Consider the following 25,501-nt stretch of genomic DNA (forward strand, 5'->3'; position numbering starts at 1 on the left):
AAAAACAAAAAATTTAATGTATAAAAATTAAAAATCTTTTTATATATAAAATATTACTTTTTTTTTGATTTTTTTTAAAATGTATCTAATGCATTTTTAATCACAATAATTTTCTGTATAAAATCTTGTATTTTTATTGACAAGTCATAAAACGATATTTAAATAATATTTCTTACATTACTGATCCAGAAGAAGTATAAATACATATTATAAAGCTTATTTTTAATTATTGTAATAAATTTAAAATATATTAATAATAAATGATTTATAAGATTAAAACTATTTCATATATACTTCATAATACTTTTACTGTATTTTTTATTTACTAAATGAACATACTTTCATTATGCTTAAGAAATTAATTGTTGTTCAATATTGGATAGAAATAAGAATTATTTGTACATTCAAAACATTGATCATACAAGAAAAAGGAAATAAATGAAATTATGTTGTAAACTTAAATATTTACAAAGCTAAATTTTTACATTAAGATCAGTCTTATTTACCCCTGATCTTGTAATGTTCAATGTTGATTCTTCAATGAAATATATTTTAAAGAAATTAATTGTGATCTTTTCTTAAGATACATCTTGAGAAGGCATTATTTCATCAAATGATCCGATAATATTTCATTGTCACTTTTTTTTAGAACCAAAACCTGAGAAACCCATTATTGCTGCCATTTCATCTGAAGGTCCTCCATTATCTTCATTGACTTCTTCAATTTTTCTTTTCTTGTCTTTTCTTTTCTCTTTTCTATATTCTTTAATTTTCTCCTCCTATGAATAAAAGATATATAATATAATAATAAAATAAATAAATATATTTTTAAATAAAATATATTTGAAAATCTGAAAATAAAACCTCTTCTTTTAATTCTTTTACTCTTTGTTCTAAGTCGTAATCTTTCTTTTTTTCTTCCAATTTCTTTTTATTCATTGCAAAGCGAGCTTTAACCTGTTCTAATGTAGATCTTTCTATTTTCATTGACATACCCAAATTACGTTGATCTGAAAAAATTCATCTATGAAGTTAATATTTAGTCATACAAAAAAACATAACATGCAAAAACAATAAAAATAATAAATAATAATTGATTACGTTTGGTGCCATTGATGTGATCTAAGAAATTAATTGAATCCTTGACAACACAATCACAAACATTACAATAATACCTATAAATATAATAATATTATATAAATTACAAATTATATCTATTTTAATTAATTTTTAGAAAATGATTTAAAACTTTTTACCCTCCAGTTTGTGATGATGGAGTATTTTTATTAATAACAACACTTTTTCCTAATTTAGATTCAAGATCAACTTTGTAATCTCTTTGTTTGAGCAATTCTCTTTTTACTGCTGGTTGTTTTGGAATTCCCAATTCTTCTTCTGCAATTTCATCCTGCAGACGTTGAAGTGCTATTCTTTCATATTCTTCTCTGTTCCATTTGCGTCTATGGTCATCAGGTCGCTAAAAAATAAATAATATTATATTATTTAAATTAATTTTAACAATTTTTTTTATTTAAATATAATCCAATTAGTATTTTATATATCAATTTATCTTTACATTTTTTGATATATATTTTTTGATATATATATTAGTTATATATATTAAAAATTATAATTATGATTTAATTTTTCTATTTTCTAAATTCTATTCTTTTTTTTTTTTTTACTTTTAATTTAATATTATCACTTTATTTTTATTTTTATTACTTTAATGCATATGTAAAATCAGGTTATAAAATATGTCAAATGATAATTTTATCAAAATTATATAAATTATCTTGATATATATAAAAACATGATGAAGTTTTTAATACAAAATCTTATATAAATAAAAATTGTAAAAATTCTTACCATAGACATTTTTGAAATTCTTGGAGTTAATCAAATCTATTACGCATAAAAAAATAAACTGTTTCCCCCTCTTCTTTTTACTTTGCCTAAGCCATGCTCTTATTTTGGATAGTGGTTGTAATTATGACGATCTTAAATATAATTTTATTTTTTCAAAAATCTTTATAATTTTCTTCGGAATAAATATAAAATTAGAAAATTTATAATTTTTTTTTTAATTATATTTCTTAATTTTTTTTTAATAATAATACAATTTAATAATACAATTATTATATTGCATATCATGAAATTCATAATTTAATAAATTTATATTTATAATCAAGTTATTTTATATTAAATATTAAAATTTAATATTTTTAAATAATAAAATTTTATAATTATTTTTGCATAATTTATAAATAAAAAAATATTACATATTTCAATAAAATATTAAGATACATACCAATCGAAAATTTGTGTTTAATTTTAAAAATATAATTATATAAAATGTATGTAAAATAATTTTTTATACAAAATAATAAAGAATGAAAAAAAAAAATAAAACATTTTTAAAATTAATTTTATTTGCCAAAATATATTTATATAATACTTTTGTATATTATCAATATTAGAAATATATTTAAAAAAAAACAAAGTGTTCCAAAAATATTGGAATATTCTTAAATTGGAGATTCCTGAGGTAATTTCAAACAACATTTTTCTTTCCAAAAATTTTCATTATAACTTTTTTAACGAGTTATTAATAAAAAATATTGGCCAATCACGTGTAATCTAGTCGATCCGTAACAGTAGCATTACCTGCCAACAAATAAATCTGAACAATATATCTCAAAAAAAGTGTGTTGAATGTAACAAATATTTTTTTATCGATAAAGAATTATATCATACGAATAAATAAATAAATAAATAAATAAATATATATTTGTATATTTTTTTAATAATTAAATTTTAATGAATAATTTAATTAGTTAATATCTAAATCTTCCTTAAATCTCTGTGTAGAATAGTGTGAATATTTATATATTTTAATAAAATTAATTATAATTAATAAAATTTAGCTTTTTTATTAATTCTTTAAAACAAAATTATTTTATAAAATACAATTAACATAAAATATAATTAAAAAATACAATAAATAAATTCCTTGATATCACTTTATATGATAAATATGCAATATAATTTTTTTTTATACAATAATCATTATTAGATTTTATAAATTTAATTAATTGAATAAAAATACATTTTTTTTTTAATATATAATAATTATAGAAATTATAATATATTCAATTAATGAAACTACATATATATATATATATATATATATATATATATAATTAAATCTAAACTTAAATTCTAAACAAATTTTACATTTTTAATATTATAATTTTTCTTCTAATAAAATTCTGAATAAAAATTAATCATAGAATTTCAGAAAATTTGAGATTGATAAATATTATTTTCTGATAAACTATTTTTTAAATAAATTTTAATTTTAAATTATAGTTTTTATTCCAATAAATCTGATGGTACATTATCTGGTAATTTAACCCCATATATTGTTCTTATATAAGATGCTATTTTGCAACCATATTCTAAACAATGTTTTGGTTTCCAACGAGCTAAAACACCTGCTAGAAAACCAGCAGCCAAAGCATCATCAGCATCTATTGTATCAATAACAGGAATTTTTGGTTTAATTGGGAGTACCTAAATAAACAAATTTTTATTCAAGCTTTTCATTTAAAAAATTGATTTTTTTTTTTATTTTTAACATACTTGAGCAGATTGACTTTTTCCCCAAACAGCAATTGTTGGAGCAGATGTACCTTGAGTCATAACAAATACTCCCCCATGACGTAACCAATCTTTTTTGACTGTATTACAAACATTAATTGTAATTCTTTTTAAACTATTTAATAAAAATGGTATATCTGATACATCATCATATGTAAGATTTAATGATTGAGCCAAAGCTTCCATTTCTTTTGAATTACCAAATACAATATTTGAATGTCCTATCATTTCGCAAACTGCTGTACGAAAATCCTATAAGAGATAATATGTTAATAACGAATATATATATTTTATACATATGTTAGCACTATAAATATAATAATCTCGTTTTTTCATTAATTAATTGACATTATTAATCAAATTCTAGAATATTTATTTACATTAAATATATATGTCCCACTTATATTAAAAGCTATAATTATATCTCTTTCTTCTGCTTGTTTAACAAGTTCTTTTATTACAGAAAAATTATGAAGTATGAAAAATCCTTCAATATATATTATTTTTATTCTATCAAATGATAAATTGCATGTTTTAAGATCATTTAAAGTATATTTAGCAGCAGCTCCTACATTTGCAACAAGACTACGATATGGTTCACTTATCAATACTATACATTGTCCTGTACTTAAATTTGAATGAATTGTATATCTGCAAAAATATATATATTTAAAAATATATATTATAATGAAAATAAAATAAAGCAAAGAAAGCAAAGAATTTAAAGCATCTGCAAACCTAGCATCCACACCTGCTGACTGAACTAAACTTTGTAACATTATTCCTTTACAATCATTACCAATCGCTCCAGAAAAAATACAATATCGATTTTGAAAAGTTTCATCATAAAGCCATTGTATAATTCGCATTGTATTTTGTGCTGATCCTCCAGGATAAACTATCTGTTTTGATCTATTTCATTATATTATTAATAATCTCTAAGTTTTAAATAAGTTTTTTATATAATAACAAAAATGTAATATTTTTAATAAATATTAAAATAATTTAATTTACATTATATATTTTTTATATATATAAAATAGTAATAACGAATATTATTTTCTGATAAACTATTTTTTAAATAAATTATAATTTTAAATTATATACTTAAATATACTTATGTTTATTTAAAATTATGAAAAAAAAATATTTATACAAAATATAAAAATGTAACAATTATTAATAAATATACTTATTAACTCTTGCGGTATATCTGCCAATAATTCTTGCATTTTATCTTCAGAAAATTCTGCTTTTCCATCTATATTAAGATTATATTTTTTTAATAAATCATTATCTTTTATTTTTACAAACATATCTAATAAAGGATTGCCAAAAGCAATAATTGCAGGAGCATTAAGATTTTTAATAGATTCTCTTAATGGTTTATCTTTTTCAACCATTTTTATTAATAAGTTTATAAGTTTTTTATATTACATTTATGAACAAGTTTTTTTGTGTTCAAAAAATTTTTAAATTTTATCTGTAACACATCGAATATGATTATTAAATACATAAATTATTGTTTAATTTTTCTTATTTCTTATTTATTTCTAAAAATAGTAATAAAAAAGTAACTATAATATTTATCTTTATTGTTTGAAGATATAAATAAATTTAAAACATTTTTTTCATATTGTATTAATATTTTAATATACTTTTAAAATTATTCATTTTTGTTATAACAAAAAATAATAAAAAAAATGAATGTATCTTATATTTTTGTTTTCAAAATTGGCATAAAGGTTACTTTACAAAGTAGTTTTACAAAAATATAATTGTTATTTTTTATTAAATATATAATAATAAATTTTTATAATTATTTGCATTCATATTTATATGATTATGGTACTTATATTTTAGTAGAAATATATACAAATTATTATTATATTATTCTATTTTGATATGAATTAGCATGTTTTTATATAATTTTATATATATAATACATTATTATGTTATATTTTGTTATATAAAATATATATTTAAGAATTTTTTTGTTACTTATTTTTTTTACGATAATTAAAAATTATCATTATTATATATTAATAATTTATCATATGTGTGTATTAAAGTTACAAAATGGATGCGCACGTTGTAATTTGAATATAAGTAACATAACCATTGTGTATATGATATCTATATATTTTTAAATACAAATTAAATAAAAGAAATAAGTGAATTCTATATTTTAAAGATGGTTCGTAAAAAAATAGATAATCGTATTCGTATTTTAATTGAAAATGGTGTTATTACGGGATATAGAACAATGTTTATTATTATTGGTGAAAAAGCACGAGATCAGGTTTGATTATATATAATTTAATTGCAATTTAATAATAATAAATAATATTTATATTTTAATTTTTTTATTTAATTTTAATTTTAAAATTTAAAATATTAATATTTTTTATTAGGTTGTTTTGTTACATCATATGTTATCAAAATCTATTATAAAAGCTAGACCCTCTGTACTTTGGTGTTATAAGAAAGAATTAGGATTTAGTAGTCACAGAAAAAAAAAAATGAAATCCTTACAAAAAAAAGTTAAATCAGGAAAGTTGGATGTTAATGAAGATGATCCATTTGAATTATTCGTTGTTTCTACTAATATACGATATTGTTATTATCATGAAACACATAGAATATTAGGAAATACATATGGCATGTGTGTTTTACAAGTAAGATTCTTTATTTGTTTTGATTTAATAAATATAATTAATTTAATTTTATTTTAAATATAATTAGCAAAAAATTAATTTTTAGGATTTTGAAGCTCTTACACCAAATTTATTAGCACGTACTATTGAAACTGTTGAAGGAGGAGGACTGATAATATTTTTATTACAATCAGTAAATTCTTTAAAACAACTATATACTATGAATATGGATGTTCATCAAAGATTTCGTACAGAAGCACATCAAGTATATTATTCATTTTTTTCTACTAATTTAAAGATAGATTTTATTAATTATAAATTTAATTTTAATTAATTTATTTAAATTTAAGAAATAACTTTAAAAATTAATTTTTTAATATTTTATTTTAGAATATTATTGGTCGATTCAATGAAAGATTTTTACTGTCTCTTGCTTCATGTAAAAGATGTTTGGTTGTTGATGATCAATTAAATGTATTACCTTTGTCATCACATAATTTAAAAATTGAACCTATACAAAAATTATCTTCTTCTGAAACATTATCAGAATTAGATACATTAAAAGAGAGTTTAAAAGATACACAACCTATTTCTTCTCTTGTTAATTGCTGCAAGACACTTGATCAGGTTTAATACTAAAAAATATATTAAATATATTTATATGTATATATATATATGAAATAAATGAAGAGTATTTTATAATTTATTTATTTTAAATTGATTTATTTATTATATGATTAATTGATTTTATATTATAATTATACATACATATTAATAATTTTCACATAAATATTAATATTTTCAGGCAAAAGTGCTTCTCAAATTTATTGAATGTATATCAGAAAAAACATTAAGATCTACCGTTTCTTTAACTGCAGCTAGAGGTCGTGGAAAATCTGCAGCATTAGGTTTAGCTGTTGCTGCTGCTATAACATTTGGTTATTCAAATATTTATATTTCAAGTCCAAGTCCAGAAAATTTAAATACATTATTTGAATTTATTTTTAAAGGTAAACATCAACAATAAATATTATTTTTTAGTAGAATAATTTTATATTATTTTTAGGATTTGATGCATTAGGATATCAAGAACATCTTGATTATGGACTTGTACAATCTACAAATCCTGAATTTAATAAAGCTATTATACGAGTAAATATTTTTCGAGATCATAGACAAACAGTTCAGGTATAATATTCTTAATATGTAAAATTTTTTATAATAATTTTAAAGTTATTTGTTAAAATAATAATATAAATATATTGATAAAGAAATCAATTTTTTTTAGTATATTCATCCAACTGATGCACATAAATTAAATCAAGCTGAATTACTTGTAATAGATGAAGCTGCAGCAATACCTCTTCCTTATGTGAAAGCTATGCTTGGTTCTTATTTAATATTTCTTGCATCAACTATTAATGGGTAAGTATATCTTATATTTTAATTTTTAATTATTGTTCAATCATTTTATATAATCATAATTATTTATATAATCATAATTTATATGTGTTTTTAATATAATTTATATTAATATAATATTAATATAATTAATATATAATTTATATATATTTTAATAGATATGAAGGAACAGGTAGATCTTTATCATTAAAATTATTACAACAATTAAGAAATCAAACCATTAGTTCAAATAGTCACGACAAACAAAGAAATGAAAAGATTATTATTGGAAGACAATTACATGAATTGACTTTAGAAGAATCTATTCGTTATAAACCAGGAGATTCTATTGAACAATGGCTTTGTGATTTATTATGTTTAAATGCTACAATAAATACACCTATATTATCTGGATGTCCATCACCTGATATATGTGAATTATATTACATAAATAGGTAACATATCTTATATAAATTTATATTATATAATTACATTATACATTATATATATTCTTTTTAGAGATACTTTATTTTCTTATCATAAAGCATCTGAATTATTCTTGCAAAGATTGGTAGCTCTTTATGTGGCTTCACATTACAAGGTAAATCTCTCTCTCTCTCTCTCTCTCTCTCTCTCTCTCTCTCTCTCTCTCTCTCTCTGTCCATTATAAAATAAAGATACTAAATTTTTTCGGTAATGTTTCAGAATAGTCCAAATGATTTACAAATGATGTCGGATGCACCAGCACATCATCTCTTCTGCCTTTTAGGTCCAATAGATTCAAATAAAAAAATATTACCCGAGATATTAGTAGTTATTCAAGTAAATATACAAATGTAACCATATCATAAATGTATACATGTGAATTTAAATATCTTCAATATTTTTTCTAGTACTAAATTTTTATTGTGTAGATTTGTTTAGAAGGTGAAATAAATAAAAATACCATAAATGATGGATTAGTTCGAGGACGTCGAGCAGCTGGTGATCTCATACCATGGACTATTGCACAACAATACCAAGACCAAGATTTTCCAGCATTAGCTGGAGCACGTATTGTTCGCATTGCAACACATCCTGAATATCAAAGTGTAAGTTTAAATATTATTATATAAATTAATAAAATAAAAATAATTTTTATTTAATTAAATATTTAATATTTTTTATTATAGATGGGATATGGTAGTCGAGCATTAGAATTATTGAAAAAATATTATGAAATGAAAATAGTTAATATTAACGAAACATCATTACAAACATGTATAACAGAAATATCAAAAGTTAAAAATGAAGAAGTAAATTTGTTAGAAGAAAAAATTGGTAATTAAATTTATTGTATTATATACTTATATAATAAATATACTTATATACTAAATACTTATATCAGATATCATATAATTTTAATTTATTAATTTTTTAATTTCAAATTGATTATTTTTTAGAACCTCGAGTTTTATTACCACCGCTTCTTTTAAAACTTAGCGAAAGACGCCCAGAAAATTTAGATTATATTGGTGTATCTTTTGGTGTTACTGAACCACTTTTAAAATTTTATAAACGAGCTAATTTTATACCAGTATATTTAAGGTTAAAATAATTATTTATTATTATTATTGTTATCGTATTATACATTAAATAAAAGTAAATATTCTTTTTCCAGACAAACAACAAATGATATTACAGGTGAAAATTCATGTATCATGTTGTATAAGATCAATTCTGATCAAGATATTAAATGGTTGCAAGCATATTGGAATGATTTTCGTAAACGATTTATAAGTCTATTGTCTTTTTCATTTAACACATATTCACCTTCATTAGCTTTAAGTATATTGTTTAATAAATCAATTACATCAGAAGCTATAAGTTAATATATTTTCAATAATATATGAATATGTATTTTAATGTTCATATTTTTATGTTTATTATGCAATCATTTTTTTTAGCATTGACGAAAAATATAATGGATATCTATTTTACATCATATGATTTAAAACGTTTATCTATGTATAGTAATAATATGGCAGATTACCATTTAATAATGGATTTATTGCCGTCATTGGCACGTTTATATTTTTTAAATATGATGGATGATATCCATTTATCAGCAGTACAATCGGTAATTTTCATATTTATTTTAATTTAAAAATCTAAATATAATATTTTGTATTTAATTTATATAAATGCTTTTATTTTCATTTTAGGCAATTTTATTGGGATTAGGTTTACAACACAAAACAGTTGATACATTAGCAAAAGAATTAGATTTACCAACAACCCAATTACTTGGTTTATTTAATCGTATTATACGCAAATTTATACAGTATCTTAATAAAATAACGGAGAATTTTATTGAAACTACAATAATGAAAATAGAAGAAAATAATGAAACAGTACAACTTAATCCCATCAATGGAGAAAGTTTATATGATGAATTAGAAAATGCAGCTAAGGTTTGTCCATTATTTCGTTGTAAAATATATTATAATTTATCAAATTTATAATATTGTATTATTCTATATAGATGATAATAAATAGAATTATTTATTATTTGATATAAATAATATTTTTTAAATATTTTTCAGGAATTAAAAGCAAAACAAAAAGCCGAATTGGAAAAATTAAAAAAAGAAAATTTAGAACAATATGCAATCAAAGGAACAGAAGCTGATTGGAATGTTGCTCTATCTGAAAAGAAAAGTAAAAATCTTATATCTATAAAAAGTGGAGAAAAAAGAGAATTAGAACATAATAATACTTTAGAAGAAAATAAAAAATTTAAAAAAAAGAAAAAACATTTTTCCAAGATTTAATAAAAATAATGTATAAAAATTAATAATTTAAAAATAAAATAAACAATTATATAATAAAGTATTTATTTATCTTCACCAATTCAATTATCACTTTAAGAAAAAAATATGCTTTAATTTATAAAAGAGCTATTTGGAAAATATCTATATTATCTATACTATAGATATATAAATAAAAATATGTAATCAAAATTTTAATCAAAAAAATTATTATCTATTATATATTTTATACACTGACATATTAAATTTCTTTCATGTTGAATAGATCGTGAAAGTAATTTTTGTAATAATTGTGATGTATATGGTGGCGTCTTATTTATAATTTTCTGTTTTTTATTTTTTGAATTTTGATTCAATGTCAGATTAATTTTGGAAATTTTACAAACTGAATCTATTGGCTGTGTTTGAATAGATCTATTTTCATCTATTATTTCATCTTTTATTGCATTATTTTCTTTGTTTTCATTATTTAAACTTATCTTTTTAAATGATACTTCTTCAGGCATATCACCTACAAATGAAATATATATAAACATTAGATATTAATTTTTATTTTATTATAAATAATGAATTTATTACAAATTTTTTCTCATATGAAATATCTTATACTTACTTTCTTCTGAAACACTTTCATAATTTGCTACTAAATTGGGTACATTAGAAGTAGCAAATTTTGGCAATATATCTAATATTTCTTCTTCATCAGAAATTTGATTAATATTTTCCTTGTAATTATTTTCAATTTCATTATTAGATTGCTTTTCTATTTCCAAATCTTCTTTTCTTAAGCATACTAAAAAATATATATATATGTATATTTATAATAGTTTTATAACTTTTAAATATTTATATTATTTTCAGAAATATAAAAATTATTTTTTATAAATTATATTTTTTTTTATAATTTGATTCATATTTAAATAATTTTAATAATTATTAATCTTAGTCAGTTAATTATTAAATAAAAAAAAACAAAGAAATTTTGAAGCGTAAAATAATAATCATCACTATTACTAAAAATTTATTATTATATTATTATTATATATATTATTACATATTATTATATATTAATTACATTTTAGCACATTCATTAAAACATTAAATAAATTTATATTTATAAAAAGATTATTTCTTTGAACATTTTTCTTATATATAAGTAAAAAAAAAATTCAAAAACATATAGAAAATAATTATAATTCAATTTCAACTATTTAAGAATAAAATCATTCTTTGAAATAAATTTTTGTAATAAATATGCCAAAATTTACAATATATATATATATATATATATATATATATATGACATTTTTAATGCAAAATGTCAAACAGAACAAAAGGTTATAGTAGAAAGTTACTTGATTTTTTTGAAGTCGAAATAATAGAAAATAATTAAATACTCACATGTTCCAAAAAATCGATGCAAACCTCTATATGTTTCCTTTTGTTCTTCAATATTATTAGATATTATAATAGGTTCTTTTTTTATTATTCTTTTTCGATTATAAGAACGTAAAAACTTATGTCTTTTTCGCTTAGTAATCTCCTGTTTTTGTTTAATTATTTCTCCTCTTTGTAATTTTTCTATTTCTTCAGCTTTTCGTAATTCAATATTAATTTTTGTAGGATATTTTCTGTGATGTAATTATATTATATATAAATCATTAATCATTATCAATTATAAATCATTATAACTTACTTTTTTCTCTCCATTATCCATTTTTCAATGTCTTCTGAAATTGATATATTGTTAATTTTATAATATAAATTATTATGTTGCATAGTAATATATTTTTCGATGAATGAGAAAAGAAAGTATAATTACAAATATAGCTGCATCTACGTGAAGATGGCTAATAGAATAGTAGAGGGGAGGAAAATTACTCCCCTCCCTTGCTTATTAGCAATACTATAGATATATAATATATAAGATCTTATTTATATATATGAAACTTTCGACCAATACGCATGCCTATTTTTATAATTGTTGGATCTATCAGAAATAGCCAATCAATTGTCTACATTATTTTGTCTAGCTGTCTTCTCATAAATGCAAGTATTCTTATATCCATCAATACCATAGAGTTCATGTTCCTTCTCATGTTTGGAAAGAATATCTTCTGATGAAAAATTTGTATCACCTATTTTATAATAAAATAACTCATCCTTTGAATTGGAATAATTTTCATTTCTTTGATCATATGATTCTTCACTATTTGGATAAAGATGAGCCTAAAAATAGTTACTTCAAATATTTTTTATTCATTACTCACATTCAAATTTAATGTAAAAATATTTCTTGAGATATATGATTATTAATGAAAAATATATAATAATGAATAATATATAATTATTAATGAAAAATATTAATGAAGAATATTTAAAACTTCATTGGTTTCTTTTAATATAAATCTTTATATTAATTTTATTATTTTATAATTTTTTTGTTTGATATTATATAATATATGAAAAATTTACTTCAAATAATTTTTTCAAAAATAATTCTTTTGTTTTTAACATTATGATTTTAAAATATAAATAATTTGAACAATTTAAATACAAAATTATATATCATAGAATAGATTTTCACAAAGATATTAATAAATAATAAATTATTTATAATAAACAATATAAATTATTTGTTAATTAAGATTTCTGTCTTCAAAATCATATTTGTATTGACAATATTAAAAAGAAATTATTATAATGACAATATTGTAAATATAATAAATTAAAAATAATAGAAGTATTTTTTTACAGTTATTAAGAAAAATTAATGTTTGATATACATATGCAAATAAAAATAAAAATGTATTTATAAATAGAAATTACTCTTATGTTGTCATAAATAATTGCTTATTCATTATCATTTTAAAATCTTTTCCAGGGTATTCAGAAATCCATTTATTAAGATTAAGATTATGCAAATATTATCAATTGCATATTTTTATCCATATCTTAAATGATATAATAAATGATATAATAATATAGATTAAATTTTATAAATAATTATATAAAAAACATTTCATAGTCATCATGATATATTGCATATATATGAAATTTATGAAATTGGAAAATTTCAATACAATTTTAAAATATAAAATTAAATTGACAACATAAAAAAAATTTTAATTTTAAAAAAATTTTAAATATTTACTATAAATATATAAATATATAATATATAATAATATAATATATATAATATATATATATATATATATTGATATTATAAATATTTACTATAAATATATATTTATAATATATATATTTATAGTAAATATTTATATATATAGTAATTCTTGCTTTAAATTATTTTGAAAAATAAAAACAAATCTAATATTATAAGTTTGATAAATTTACTTATACGATATTAATGAAGAAGATTATAAATATTTTTATTTTTATACAACAGTATAAAACATATATAATTAATAAAAATTTTAGGAGAACAATATTTTCATTTGATACAAACAATCTACAAAGATCATTTTCATATTTCAGAACGATTATTCAACGCATATAAGAATTTTTTTTTTAATGGTTTATAAAGTAATTGGGGACACCAGATTTAGAACTTATAGAAATACGATTTATTCTTACAATATGTATCTTAATTACAAATTTATTTTATTCTGAATTTATATTTTATGGAAGTCATGTATTATTGAAATTAATAAAATGTACTCTCAATATTATGACACATAATAATAAACAATTACAAAAATTGTTATATTTCAATACAGAGCCACAAGCTATGTAGAAAATATTGAATTTTTGATTTATTAAGTAGAATACATATTTTAATAAATATATCAGAACATTTTTTAGTGATTCAATGAAATTTTCTATTAAGAATAGCTCGCAGCACTGTATATTCTGGCCAAAGAGCAATTAAAGAGCTTTAATAACAAAATTAACAAACGCCAGATTTTTGTATAAATTTTATGAAAAGAAGTTATAGAAGTTATAGTATTTTTAACATGAAAATATATAAGAAATATACAAAATTTTACATTTATAAGCATATACTAATGAATTATAAGAGAAAAAAAATAGTTCAGTTTTGTATAAGTATTACTGAAAAATGAAAAAGAATATCTGTTATTCAATTATTATTCAATTATTCAATAATATTAAACTCTATTTTCTCAAAATAATTATCGTGATAATCTAGCAGCATGCACTTATAATATAAATATAAATGCTAAAGAAAATTATATTGCAAAGAAATGATATTTTACAAATGACAAAAGAACGGTTAATACAAATTTTGTAATTAAAAATGATACAAATATTTCGATTTTTCAATATACTACACGTTAAAAGAAGAAGGAATTAAATCGTTCTGAAGTTTGAAAACAGAATACTTGTGTAATTCTTTATAGGAGGAGTAGCCTGAAGCTTAAGACTGTGCTTGTTCGCTGGAAGGCTGCATCTCCTCCGTTAGCTCCATTTGCTCTGATTGCTCAGTCGCATTCTCAGTTTTCTGAACACCCTCGGATTCGATCGTATTCTTATCATCTGTTTTTTGAGCACCCTATAATCAAAGTAATTTATCAACTACGATAGGAATGCAATAAAATTAATTACATAATGCCAATTAAACGTGGTGCAAATAATGCTTACTTTGAATATAAATAATTTAATAAGATCATTACCAAAATTAAAAATTCATTATTAAATAAATATAATTCAAAAATATTTAATATATATAATATATTTCAAAAATATATTAATTTAAATAATATGATTAATCTTTTGAATACAATAAATAAATATATTAAATGAAATATTATAATCAAACTTATAAACTATTCAAATATCATAAAACAATATTTATACTTATCTCTTATATTTTTATATATCTATAAGACAAAAAAAGAATTCTGTAATTTTTTTCTTTATAAATTATAATAATTTATAAATGATAAATATGATATTGTGATGTATTATATTATTTTATACAAATATTAAATTATTTTATACAAATAAATTATATAACTGAAATCATCTCTCATAAATTAATCAATTTTTTAATATATTTATTATTATTAATATATTTTAACTTATTAATATTTTTAAATCTTAAATTATTCTGAGATATTTACTGTAAAATATTAAAAGAAATAAAATAGAATTTTATTTCATCTATGATATATACAATACAATCTTTAATTATTAACTTAATGTACATAAGTAGGAAAAAAATATATAAAAAAAAAAAAAAAATTATTATATAAGCATATAAAATTATTTTTTACTTATTTCTATAATGAAAAAATTTTTATTTTTCCATCTAAAATTAAATATACTATTTTCATTATAATTAAATATAATTTATATATTAAAATATGTTAAAAAGATTAGTATTATGTATAATTATATTATGTATAATTCATATAATAATTATTAACTAACAATTCTAAAAATAAAATCAATCTTCAATAAAAAAATTTTGAATTACATAAAAATATATTGTATAACTTTTATGTAAATAAACTAAATGATGTTGTATACATTATATATCATATTTATATACTTATAATATAATATATCATATAATGAATATTACTGAATATTAAAAAAGATTATTCAAAAAATATTGAATTATAAATATATAAAATATTAATTTTAAATTATTATAAACAAAAAAATTATATTAATTAACATAAATTACATTTTTTCATTTATGTAATTAAATATTATGTATTTAAATTATTTAAAATATGCTTTTTAAATAATTTATATATGATATATTTAAAAATGTATAAATATATATATATATATATATTTAATTATTATAATCAGAAAAATATATTATATAATTATCATAATCAGAAAAAAGTATAAGTAAAAAATTTAATAATAAAATATTTTTGTTTTATATCTACAAATTCATATGTACAAAAAGTATATACAAGTATATGTACAAAAATTAAATAGAAAGATACCTGTTCAGGATGTTTTGCAAGATAATCATTTTTAGCATCTCTGATCATCCTTGTCACTTTATTCCTTAAATCCTTAAATTCTTCCCATTCTTTTGCATCTTTATTCTTTTTTGCTTTAGCATACAGCTTATTTTTTTTTTGTATTTCACTTCGGATTTCATCAGTCATCCATGGCTTTTTTAGTTCTAATTCCTAAATGATTGTAATATTTTTTTATAAGAATTTAAATAATATCTTTAAACTTGTTATTTATAATTTTGTTTTCATGTACTAAGATATTATATGTATATAATTTAATAAATTATATTTTTCATTGTCAATAAATATAATAAATCTGATTAGAGTTCTCTTCCATATATTTCATAGTAGTTATTAACTAAAATTTAAAAGTTAAAAATTAACTAATTTTAATTTGACTCATATATTTATTTTAAATATTTCAAAGACAAATATATTTAAATACAAAAGAAAAATTCAAGCAAATTAAAAGTAGATAATTTAAATAGATAATAATCATTTGTTTGGTAAATAATTATTAATTAAAATATAAATAAATTATATTTGAATAAAGAAATAATCAAATAAATAAATTTATTGATTATATTTCCATTATCATGCAATTATTATTTAACATAATTATTCTAATAAAACAATAGAATTATTATCCAAGTTGCATTTTATAAATATTAAAAAGTTAAAAATTATTACTTACTTCAAGTTTACTAACTTTTTTTGCATTATTCATTGCTTTCCCTTTAACATTGCCATTTCTTATAGAAAATCTTGGTCTCATATGAGATAAAATTTGAGGTGGTAATGCTCTTCTATGCCAAGGCCTCATCAATGGTCCTCTAGGTCCAACACCTCTTAAGCCCATTGGTGGAACCATTGGAGCCATAGCTCTAACTCGTGGACCAAATAATGGCATCGGTCCACTTGGTCGATTTACTCCACCTGGTCGCGGTGGCGGTGGTAATCTTTGTCGCATTGGTCCAAAAACTGGATTCATCGGAGGTGGTGGCATTCTTGGAGGTAAACCAGGAGGTGGCAATCTACCACCAAATCTCGGAGGAGGTGGAGGTCGCACACCAGTAGGTGGAACTCTTGGCCCTAACAAGGGTCCTCGGTTTAACGGACTCATGTTATTTTCGATGCAAATCTTCTAAAATCACTTTTACGATATTAAGTAGTAAACGATCAGTATTTCGTTAAATGCAAAGCTTTATTTATGAGGTTAAAACTTTAACTTTATACACTGTTTATACGCGAAATATGGAATATATGTTCGAATTATATATTTTTTAATTTTATCGTATTGAACTTTTATTTGAAACTAATTATAGAATTAATAATTGTTGCAAATATCGTAAAAACATTACGAACTTGTAAGCAAATAAACTTTTTACCTTGCAAATAGTAATCAGCACCGAAAAGCTTGATCTCAATAGTCATGAACAACAAACTTTAAGTTATACAAACGAGTTTATAATTTCAATACTCTAAATATTAAAAGGAAAAATTATATAGAAAGAATATGTATATATACATTATATACTTTATATAATATCGTATTATATAATAAAAAGTATTTTTTTAACTATTAAATAATTCTAAATTTATATATTATTATTATTTTTAATTTAAAAAATTTTTTAAATGTAATTCATAATATTTTAACATTAATATTTATTTTTTACAAATTATTTATAATTTATATTATTAAATTTAGAAAAAAGAATGAAAGATAAAAATATAATTTATTTAATTGTTATATATAGTATCTTTATGATTTTCATTTTTTATTTATTTAAATAAATTTTTTTAATGTTTTTTTCTTCTTATTAATTTTTTAATCAATTATCATTTATAAAAAAGTTAATTAAATAAAAAGATATGTTAGTTTTTTAAATAATATAATATATTCAAATTTAATTTATTAAATTATAATTTTTAAATTTATTTAATTATATATATTTAAGATAATTATATTATATAATGAAATACTTAAAAATAATTTCTAGTTTTATTGAAAAAATATAAAATAAAAAATTTTTATATTTAAAAAATATATAATTTTTAAACAAATAATATTTTTATTGTATATGCACCTATATTTAAGGATAATTTTAAGAAGGTGAGTTAATATATTACCTATCTGATTGGTCTATTTCCGATGTATAAGATATATTCTTTTCTCATTGGTCTATTTGAGCAACGCTTTTAACGTATCGCCAGCTGTTAAAGTTACGTTTGTTTGAAATCAAACGGCAACTGAAGTTTGTTGAGTTGCTTGGAGCTTCGAAATTTGTCTGCCATGTATGGGTGGTAAATATATTTCGTTGTAATAAGGAAAAGGCATGCATAGTGATTAAAAATTAATAATAATTTGAAAAAAAAGAAGAATTCATTTATATATAAAAAACTGGCAGAAAATTTTTAACTAAATAATGGCCACGATTCGAGTACATGAGGATCAAGAAAATCGTATTTCCGATGTTCGTCGCGGCAAAGAAAATATTAATGTGCCCCTTCAAAATCAAACATTGCAACCAACGAAACGTGCAGTTCTAGGTGTTCTTCATAATAATTGTAATCGTAATACAAAATCAGTATGTATACATTTTTTATTTTTTCTCCCGCGTTTCTGTAGATTAAAAAATTTAATGTTATTTTTATTATATATAATAAATAACCATAAAAAATAATTTTTAAATTTTAAATTTATATTTTTTTAATGATTAATTAATTTATTTTGTTTCTTGTAGGAAATATACAAGGATGAAAAATACCAAAAAACGAAAGCAGTTATACCCACACATTTTGAAGCTTTCAAAATTTATGAAGAAAAAAAGGAAGAAGTTATATTTAAAATCTATGAAGATAAGTTAGAAGAAGAAACTTCTGTTGCCCTTAGAGATACAAAAGATAAGAAAGAAATGAGAGAAAAGGAAAATATTACATTTGAAAGAGAAAAACCAAGGTTAGAAGTAAATCCTATAAATGTCTCAAATTTACCAACATTTTATAATGCAATTCAAGATATAAATCAAAAGAAGGAAAATGAAATAACTTTTTCACAAGGCAGTCCAATGTCTTTAGAAAAATCTATTTCTTATTTGTCTTCCTCAAAGAAAAATCATCAAAAAAGAAGAAAATCTATTAAAGAAATGAGAATGAATTTTTTTGATGTAGATGAATATAGAGCTGACATATATAATTATTTACGTGTTGCAGAAGTATGTATTTGTTTAAAATTTTTTTTTTTAAGTTAAAATAATCAATATTAATATAGCTTTAAAAAAATTTTATTTTAGACACATCATAGACCAAAACCAGGATATATGAAAAAACAATCTGATATAACATATTCAATGAGGTCAATATTAGTGGATTGGCTTGTAGAAGTTGCTGAAGAATATAGATTACAAACCGAAACACTCTATTTAGCTGTTTCATATATAGATCGCTTTCTATCATACATGAGTGTTGTAAAATCAAAATTACAACTTGTAGGCACAGCAGCTATGTTCATTGCTGCGTAAGTTTTTTTAATATATATTTAATTAATTATTATTACAAAGTTATATAATAAAATAGTAAAACCACTGATTGAAATCTTAATAATTTAGAAAATATGAAGAAATTTATCCACCTGAAGTAGGTGAATTTGTATATATCACAGATGACACATATCCAAAAAAACATGTGTTACGTATGGAACATTTAATATTAAGGGTTCTATCTTTTGACCTAACTGTTCCAACACCTCTTACCTTTCTTATGGAATTCTGTATTAGTAATAATCTTTCTGAAAAAATTAAATTTTTAGCAATGGTAAGTATATAATATTTTTTTTTTAAATAATAAAATAATATATTAATTTTCATAAAAAATTCTATAGTATCTCTGTGAATTATCAATGCTTGAGGGAGATCCATATCTTCAATTCTTACCTAGTCATTTAGCTGCATCTGCAATAGCACTTGCACGACATACATTATTAGAAGAAATGTGGCCACATGAATTAGAATTATCAACAGGATATAGTTTAAAGGATCTCAAAGAATGTATTTTGTGTTTAAATAAAACTTTCTATAATGCATTAAATATTCGACAACAAGCTATACAAGAAAAATATAAAAGCAGCAAGTAAGTTCAAATATTAATGTTTAAATTTTTTTTTTTATATTTTATTGAGTCTCAAATATATTCTTATTTAGATATGGACATGTAGCATTATTATTACCACGACGTATTGATAATGTCACATTGACTTCTGAAGATGAAGAGGAGCATGCCTAGTATTCAACAGGCATTGCGCAAAAATAAAAATATCTAAAAATTTATGTTTGGAGATAACGAACCTCCCACTATAAATCCCATGTTTTGTAAGACAAGGAGGGGATTAGGGCAAGACTGAGCTATTGTTTCACAAATGAAATGTACGAGTAATTTCTATTTGCATATATAGTCACTATGTTTAGCTTAAGCAAACATATTGGCTTTATTTTTCATATTCCACTACCACCTATACTTATTATAGGTTGTAGATAAATTTTAATAACTGTTTTTAGAGCTCCATCATTATATTAACGAATGAAGCTCTAAATTATGTTATTTAGGAATTGTATTTTTATATGCATTTTTTAGATGATTGTTAACAGAACACTTGCTCTATATATATGATGCCTAAATTTTGTTGCCAGTGATCTGTCATAAAATAATAGAAAGTGTAAGAATAATAACTGTATTTATTATTGACATTGTATTAAAAATATACATCATTATGATGGAAATATTTCTATGTATTAAAATAATTACAACATTTATCTATTTTACAATTCTTGCATAGCTATTTATTTACATATTTTTTATACATATAAAATTGACAATTTTTATAAATGATTTAACTAAAAATAATTTTTTAGTTGCTTTTCTTTACTTATTTTTTATTTACTTATTTATAAAAAATAGTATTTGTATATACATTTCATAGATCATGCTATTTAAAAAAAATTTTTTTTATAAATATTTAGATTTTATATTTAGATATTAAATTTTTATTTTAAAATTAATTAGATTTATATAGAATATTTAATTTCAATATTTGATTTTTCATATAAATGTTTTTAAAAAATATTTTTTTAATGTTTTTTAATCTTTTTAAAAAGAATATAAAATTTTAGACATGATCTCTGAGCAGAATATATTGAAATAAAAATATTAAAGTGTTTGATACACTATATACTATATATATCTATAATGTTTATATTAAAAAATATATATACATATAAATTTGTTTTTAATGTTATTTTTCTGCGATTGCAATATCGAATTTTTGAATTATATTATTTATATTATATAATAAAATGAAATACATATATAATAATTTTATAATGTTCTTAAAAAAACATGATAAATCCAAATTATTATGAAAAATTAATAAAATAAGTACTTTAAAATATGCCTTAAATTTATAACTGAAGTCAATAATAGTTCAATAATATTAATTGATTTTAAAATACTTTTCAATTTTAAAATAAATATTTCATAATAGAATATTTATAAAATATATTTTCTGTTATATGATATAAAACACAAAATGTAAAAGACTATTATTAATATTAAGAATAAAGTAATATATGCTATTAATTTTGTATAATATGATATTTTTTGATATATCGAAATACTCAAATACTAAAATATTCTTGAAGATATTCTTTATAATATTTATAAAAAGTTGGTAATACTGATTTCTTTTGCTTTTCCATTACATTTAATTGTGCGCATGTGTGCGTAGTCTAAACTAGTATTGACGTTGACAATTTGCAGTTGATATTATATAGAAATCTAACGAAAAAGTAGTTGTGGGTGTTTCCTAAGATAAAAGTTATACATTCCGTATATTATTGAGGTATAAAATTTAATTCAATATTTTTTTGATATTTTATTTTATTAAATAAACGTTTGTATTTCATCTTACATATTATATATCTAAATATTTTTAATATCTTGTACAATCTAATTATATTTTAAATAAATAGATACATATTTTTAGGTTATTTTTATTTATACTATTTGATTGATAAATAAATTCATTTATAATATTTTAATTTAAATTATAAATATGTAATATTAAAATAAAAATGAATATTTGAAAAATATTAATATCACAGTTTGAATATAAAAGAAAATTGTATTGTTGTAATATATTTATCTTTTTTTTAAAATTGAATAAACAAATTATAATTCAATTTTTTACAGAATTTTTACAGAATTTTCAGAATAGTATAATTTGTTTTTCTTTATTATATGTTTTATTATATTTACAATATTTTATGCGTAAAAATATTAATTTGTTTAAAACTTTGTCAATTCATATTGATAATTTTATTAGATATCATGGATGCATTTGGTGATAACTTTGTCAATGAAGAAGTAGATCCAGTTGCAGAATTTGTAGCTAGGGAACAGGATCAATTGGCAGGATTAGAGAATGAAATTCCATCAGTTTCTATGTCTGCTCCTGTGACAGCACCTAATACAGATGGTAATTATAATTATATTAATCATATTATTTTTTAATATTTATATAAAATTATAATATTCAATTTATATAAATAATAATAGTTATTTTTTTTGAAGATAGGGAAAGGGATAGATTGTAATCTTTTATGTTGCTTGGTTTCAAAAATTTTGTTTATATTACTAATAATATTATGAATATATCAAAATTAATAAATGATTCTTGTTCTCATATAATAATATGTAATTATAAATCATAAATTAAGATTACATTATACATATATATTTTTTATTTAAAAATTTTATAATTTAAATTAATTAAATTTTAATTAATAATATAAATATTTAAAATATTTAATTTTAAATAATATGAAATTTTGGAAATTTAAGTTGGTCCAGGTGGTGATGCTGAAGGCAGTTTTGAGATAATAGATGCTATTGGACAACTTCCTGAAACACAAGCATCTTCAATAATAGGTAAATTATATTGTATTATCTTTTTTTAAATCATCTGCCTTATTATGAAACATTATATATAGATTTAAAAAAAAACTATTTTTAGAAACTGTATCCAAGCCTCTCCCAGTAAAAGAAGAACCTGAGAAAATACGAAAATGGAGAGAAGAACAAAAAGCTAGATTAGAAGAAAAAGGTAAAAGATCTTTATAATATATTTAATATATATATTATAAAGATACACAAAAAATGTTAATTTACATGTAATAATAAAGTTATATAATAGTTATATAAAGTTATATAATAATAAATTGATATGTATTTCAAAATATTTACACAGTATTATTATATGCAATACACTTAGATGCAGAAGAAGAAAAGAAAAAAGAAGAATGGAGAGAAGCTGCAAGAAAAGAATTGGAAGAATGGTATAAACATCATGCAGAAGCAATTAGTAAAACAAAAACTACGAACAGGTAATATTTAAAATTGTTACACTATTCAGTTTTATTTTATATAACATTTTTTAATGTTTTTTGAAATTATAACTTTTAATCGCATATTTGTAGATGCAATTAAAAGAGTTTTATTCTGTATAAAATTATAAATATTTTATTTAAAATATGTACTACATACAATTATATTATTTTCATTCTGCTTCTTAGGGAATCAGCCAAGTAAGTTACACTATATTTCTTTGCATGTATAATTGCATTGCATTGCTGTATAATATAGCTTGCTTAGGCAGCTTATAAGGCAACTTGCAGAATATTAGAAATATTAAATATTTCCATATGTTAATAACAATCGCTTTTTTATATAACAATTTGTATATTTTGTGCTTGATGCAATTATACTTGAAATTTCAATGTTTCTAATCTATTATACAAAAGCCATGTATTTATTTCCATTAGAATATTTTCATTTATTTCTATTAAAAATAATTAAAAAAATATGTATTAAATTATCATAATATTTTATTTATATTATTATATTTATGAGCATAAGTATTACAATAATTAAATTTTTAACTATTTTGTCATTATTAATATTAAAATGTTTAAATAAATATAAACATATAAGTTATATTAAAATTTTTAATTTCTATCTGTCTAATTATATGATTCAATAAAATATAATTAGATTTTGATATTTTAATATATAGACAATGTTAACATTTTATCTTGTTAATTATTTTTAAATCATATTTATAAAAATAAATACTAAAATATCTTTATTTTTTATTATATAAATTATGAAATAACATAAATTCTATTTTATAAAATAATATAAAAAGAAATAGTAAATGTATACACATATGTATACATTGTTAAAGTCATTTATAATTATCATTTATAAGTCATTATAATATTAAAATAAAAATTGCTTAAAAAAATTTTTAACATTGCATTGCTACATATGTTATATATATGAAACGGAAATAGAATTATTCAATACATATACTGCAATGTTATTATTGCATTTAATGTTTGAGTATCGTCGCACTTTTTTTATATGTTATAGTTTATATAACATAATGGATTTATCTCTAGGAACGCAGAAAAACAATTTGTAGCAGAAGCTGATGAAGTGGAACCAGGAACTGAATGGGAACGTATTGCTAAACTTTGCGATTTTAATCCCAAATCTTCCCGCACTTCAAAAGATGTTTCCCGAATGCGTTCAATTATTTTGCAGTTGAAACAAACTCCACCAGCTCCAGTCAGTCTTTGATTAAATTAACAACTTGGTATAAAAAAAAATAAATATATATACATATATGTGTATGTGTGTGTGTGTGTGCGTAACACGCACGCGCGCGCGCGCACACACACACACACACACACACACAAATGAAAAAGTGTTATGTATGCAGGTTACAATAATATCATTTAAAAAAAAAAGATCATAAAAGATCTGTTAAGTGAGAATGTAATATTATTGTGAATAAAGATTATTAATAGCAATTATACGTATAAATATTAAATTTAAAAAATAAAATATGTAACATAATTATTAATGCTGATATAATATAGAAAAA

The 25,501-nt window shown here is 20.1% G+C and overlaps 6 protein-coding genes across 7 annotated transcripts; 3 read left to right on the top strand and 3 right to left on the bottom strand.

The window, feature by feature from the left end:
• Positions 1 to 302: 302 nt before the first annotated feature.
• LOC122719359 (zinc finger matrin-type protein 2) lies at positions 303 to 1,984 on the bottom strand. The gene is made up of 5 exons (XM_043945095.1): positions 1,870 to 1,984; positions 1,257 to 1,477; positions 1,102 to 1,175; positions 865 to 1,010; positions 303 to 779 (listed from the first exon to the last, which is right to left on the bottom strand). The coding sequence occupies exons 1-5, from the start codon at positions 1,876 to 1,878 to the stop codon at positions 636 to 638; spliced, it is 594 nt and encodes a 197-aa protein (XP_043801030.1). The 5' UTR covers positions 1,879 to 1,984; the 3' UTR covers positions 303 to 635.
• A 1,322-nt stretch (positions 1,985 to 3,306) lies between these two features.
• LOC122719360 (adenosine kinase-like) lies at positions 3,307 to 5,130 on the bottom strand. The gene is made up of 5 exons (XM_043945096.1): positions 4,864 to 5,130; positions 4,402 to 4,575; positions 4,044 to 4,314; positions 3,646 to 3,915; positions 3,307 to 3,576 (listed from the first exon to the last, which is right to left on the bottom strand). Exons 1-5 carry the CDS (start codon positions 5,064 to 5,066, stop codon positions 3,376 to 3,378), a joined length of 1,119 nt encoding a protein of 372 aa, XP_043801031.1. The 5' UTR covers positions 5,067 to 5,130; the 3' UTR covers positions 3,307 to 3,375.
• A 626-nt stretch (positions 5,131 to 5,756) lies between these two features.
• LOC122719322 (RNA cytidine acetyltransferase) lies at positions 5,757 to 10,534 on the top strand. Its single transcript, XM_043945033.1, has 17 exons — positions 5,757 to 5,965; positions 6,078 to 6,341; positions 6,427 to 6,585; positions 6,711 to 6,947; positions 7,126 to 7,330; positions 7,387 to 7,508; positions 7,609 to 7,745; positions 7,901 to 8,176; positions 8,241 to 8,322; positions 8,427 to 8,543; positions 8,636 to 8,812; positions 8,894 to 9,041; positions 9,164 to 9,308; positions 9,382 to 9,587; positions 9,668 to 9,840; positions 9,926 to 10,174; positions 10,307 to 10,534. Exons 1-17 carry the CDS (start codon positions 5,858 to 5,860, stop codon positions 10,532 to 10,534), a joined length of 3,033 nt encoding a protein of 1,010 aa, XP_043800968.1. The 5' UTR covers positions 5,757 to 5,857.
• Positions 10,535 to 10,725: 191 nt separating this feature from the next.
• LOC122719323 (putative uncharacterized protein DDB_G0274405) lies at positions 10,726 to 17,959 on the bottom strand. Its single transcript, XM_043945034.1, has 8 exons — positions 17,886 to 17,959; positions 17,192 to 17,650; positions 16,480 to 16,671; positions 12,607 to 12,760; positions 12,228 to 12,261; positions 11,933 to 12,162; positions 11,145 to 11,324; positions 10,726 to 11,042 (listed from the first exon to the last, which is right to left on the bottom strand). Exons 2-8 carry the CDS (start codon positions 17,618 to 17,620, stop codon positions 10,726 to 10,728), a joined length of 1,536 nt encoding a protein of 511 aa, XP_043800969.1. The 5' UTR covers positions 17,621 to 17,650; positions 17,886 to 17,959.
• Positions 17,960 to 18,784: 825 nt separating this feature from the next.
• Positions 18,785 to 21,198, top strand: LOC122719324 (cyclin-A2). Its single transcript, XM_043945035.1, has 6 exons — positions 18,785 to 19,088; positions 19,245 to 19,715; positions 19,794 to 20,017; positions 20,109 to 20,313; positions 20,381 to 20,628; positions 20,700 to 21,198. Exons 1-6 carry the CDS (start codon positions 18,927 to 18,929, stop codon positions 20,779 to 20,781), a joined length of 1,392 nt encoding a protein of 463 aa, XP_043800970.1. The 5' UTR covers positions 18,785 to 18,926; the 3' UTR covers positions 20,782 to 21,198.
• Positions 21,199 to 22,282: 1,084 nt separating this feature from the next.
• Positions 22,283 to 25,427, top strand: LOC122719355 (clathrin light chain). Of its 2 annotated transcripts, XM_043945092.1 has the most exons (7): positions 22,283 to 22,393; positions 22,877 to 23,029; positions 23,395 to 23,481; positions 23,567 to 23,656; positions 23,825 to 23,936; positions 24,126 to 24,137; positions 25,014 to 25,427. In XM_043945092.1, the coding sequence occupies exons 2-7, from the start codon at positions 22,882 to 22,884 to the stop codon at positions 25,192 to 25,194; spliced, it is 630 nt and encodes a 209-aa protein (XP_043801027.1). In that variant the 5' UTR covers positions 22,283 to 22,393; positions 22,877 to 22,881; the 3' UTR covers positions 25,195 to 25,427. The 2 variants fall into 2 exon arrangements, with proteins under 2 accessions (XP_043801027.1, XP_043801028.1); XM_043945093.1 differs by lacking the exon at positions 24,126 to 24,137.
• Positions 25,428 to 25,501: the final 74 nt, after the last annotated feature.

Source organism: Apis laboriosa, unplaced genomic scaffold (genome assembly GCF_014066325.1).
Source record: "Apis laboriosa isolate Shangri-la unplaced genomic scaffold, ASM1406632v1 scaffold74_cov149, whole genome shotgun sequence".
In the NCBI taxonomy this organism is placed as follows: domain Eukaryota; kingdom Metazoa; phylum Arthropoda; class Insecta; order Hymenoptera; family Apidae; genus Apis; species Apis laboriosa.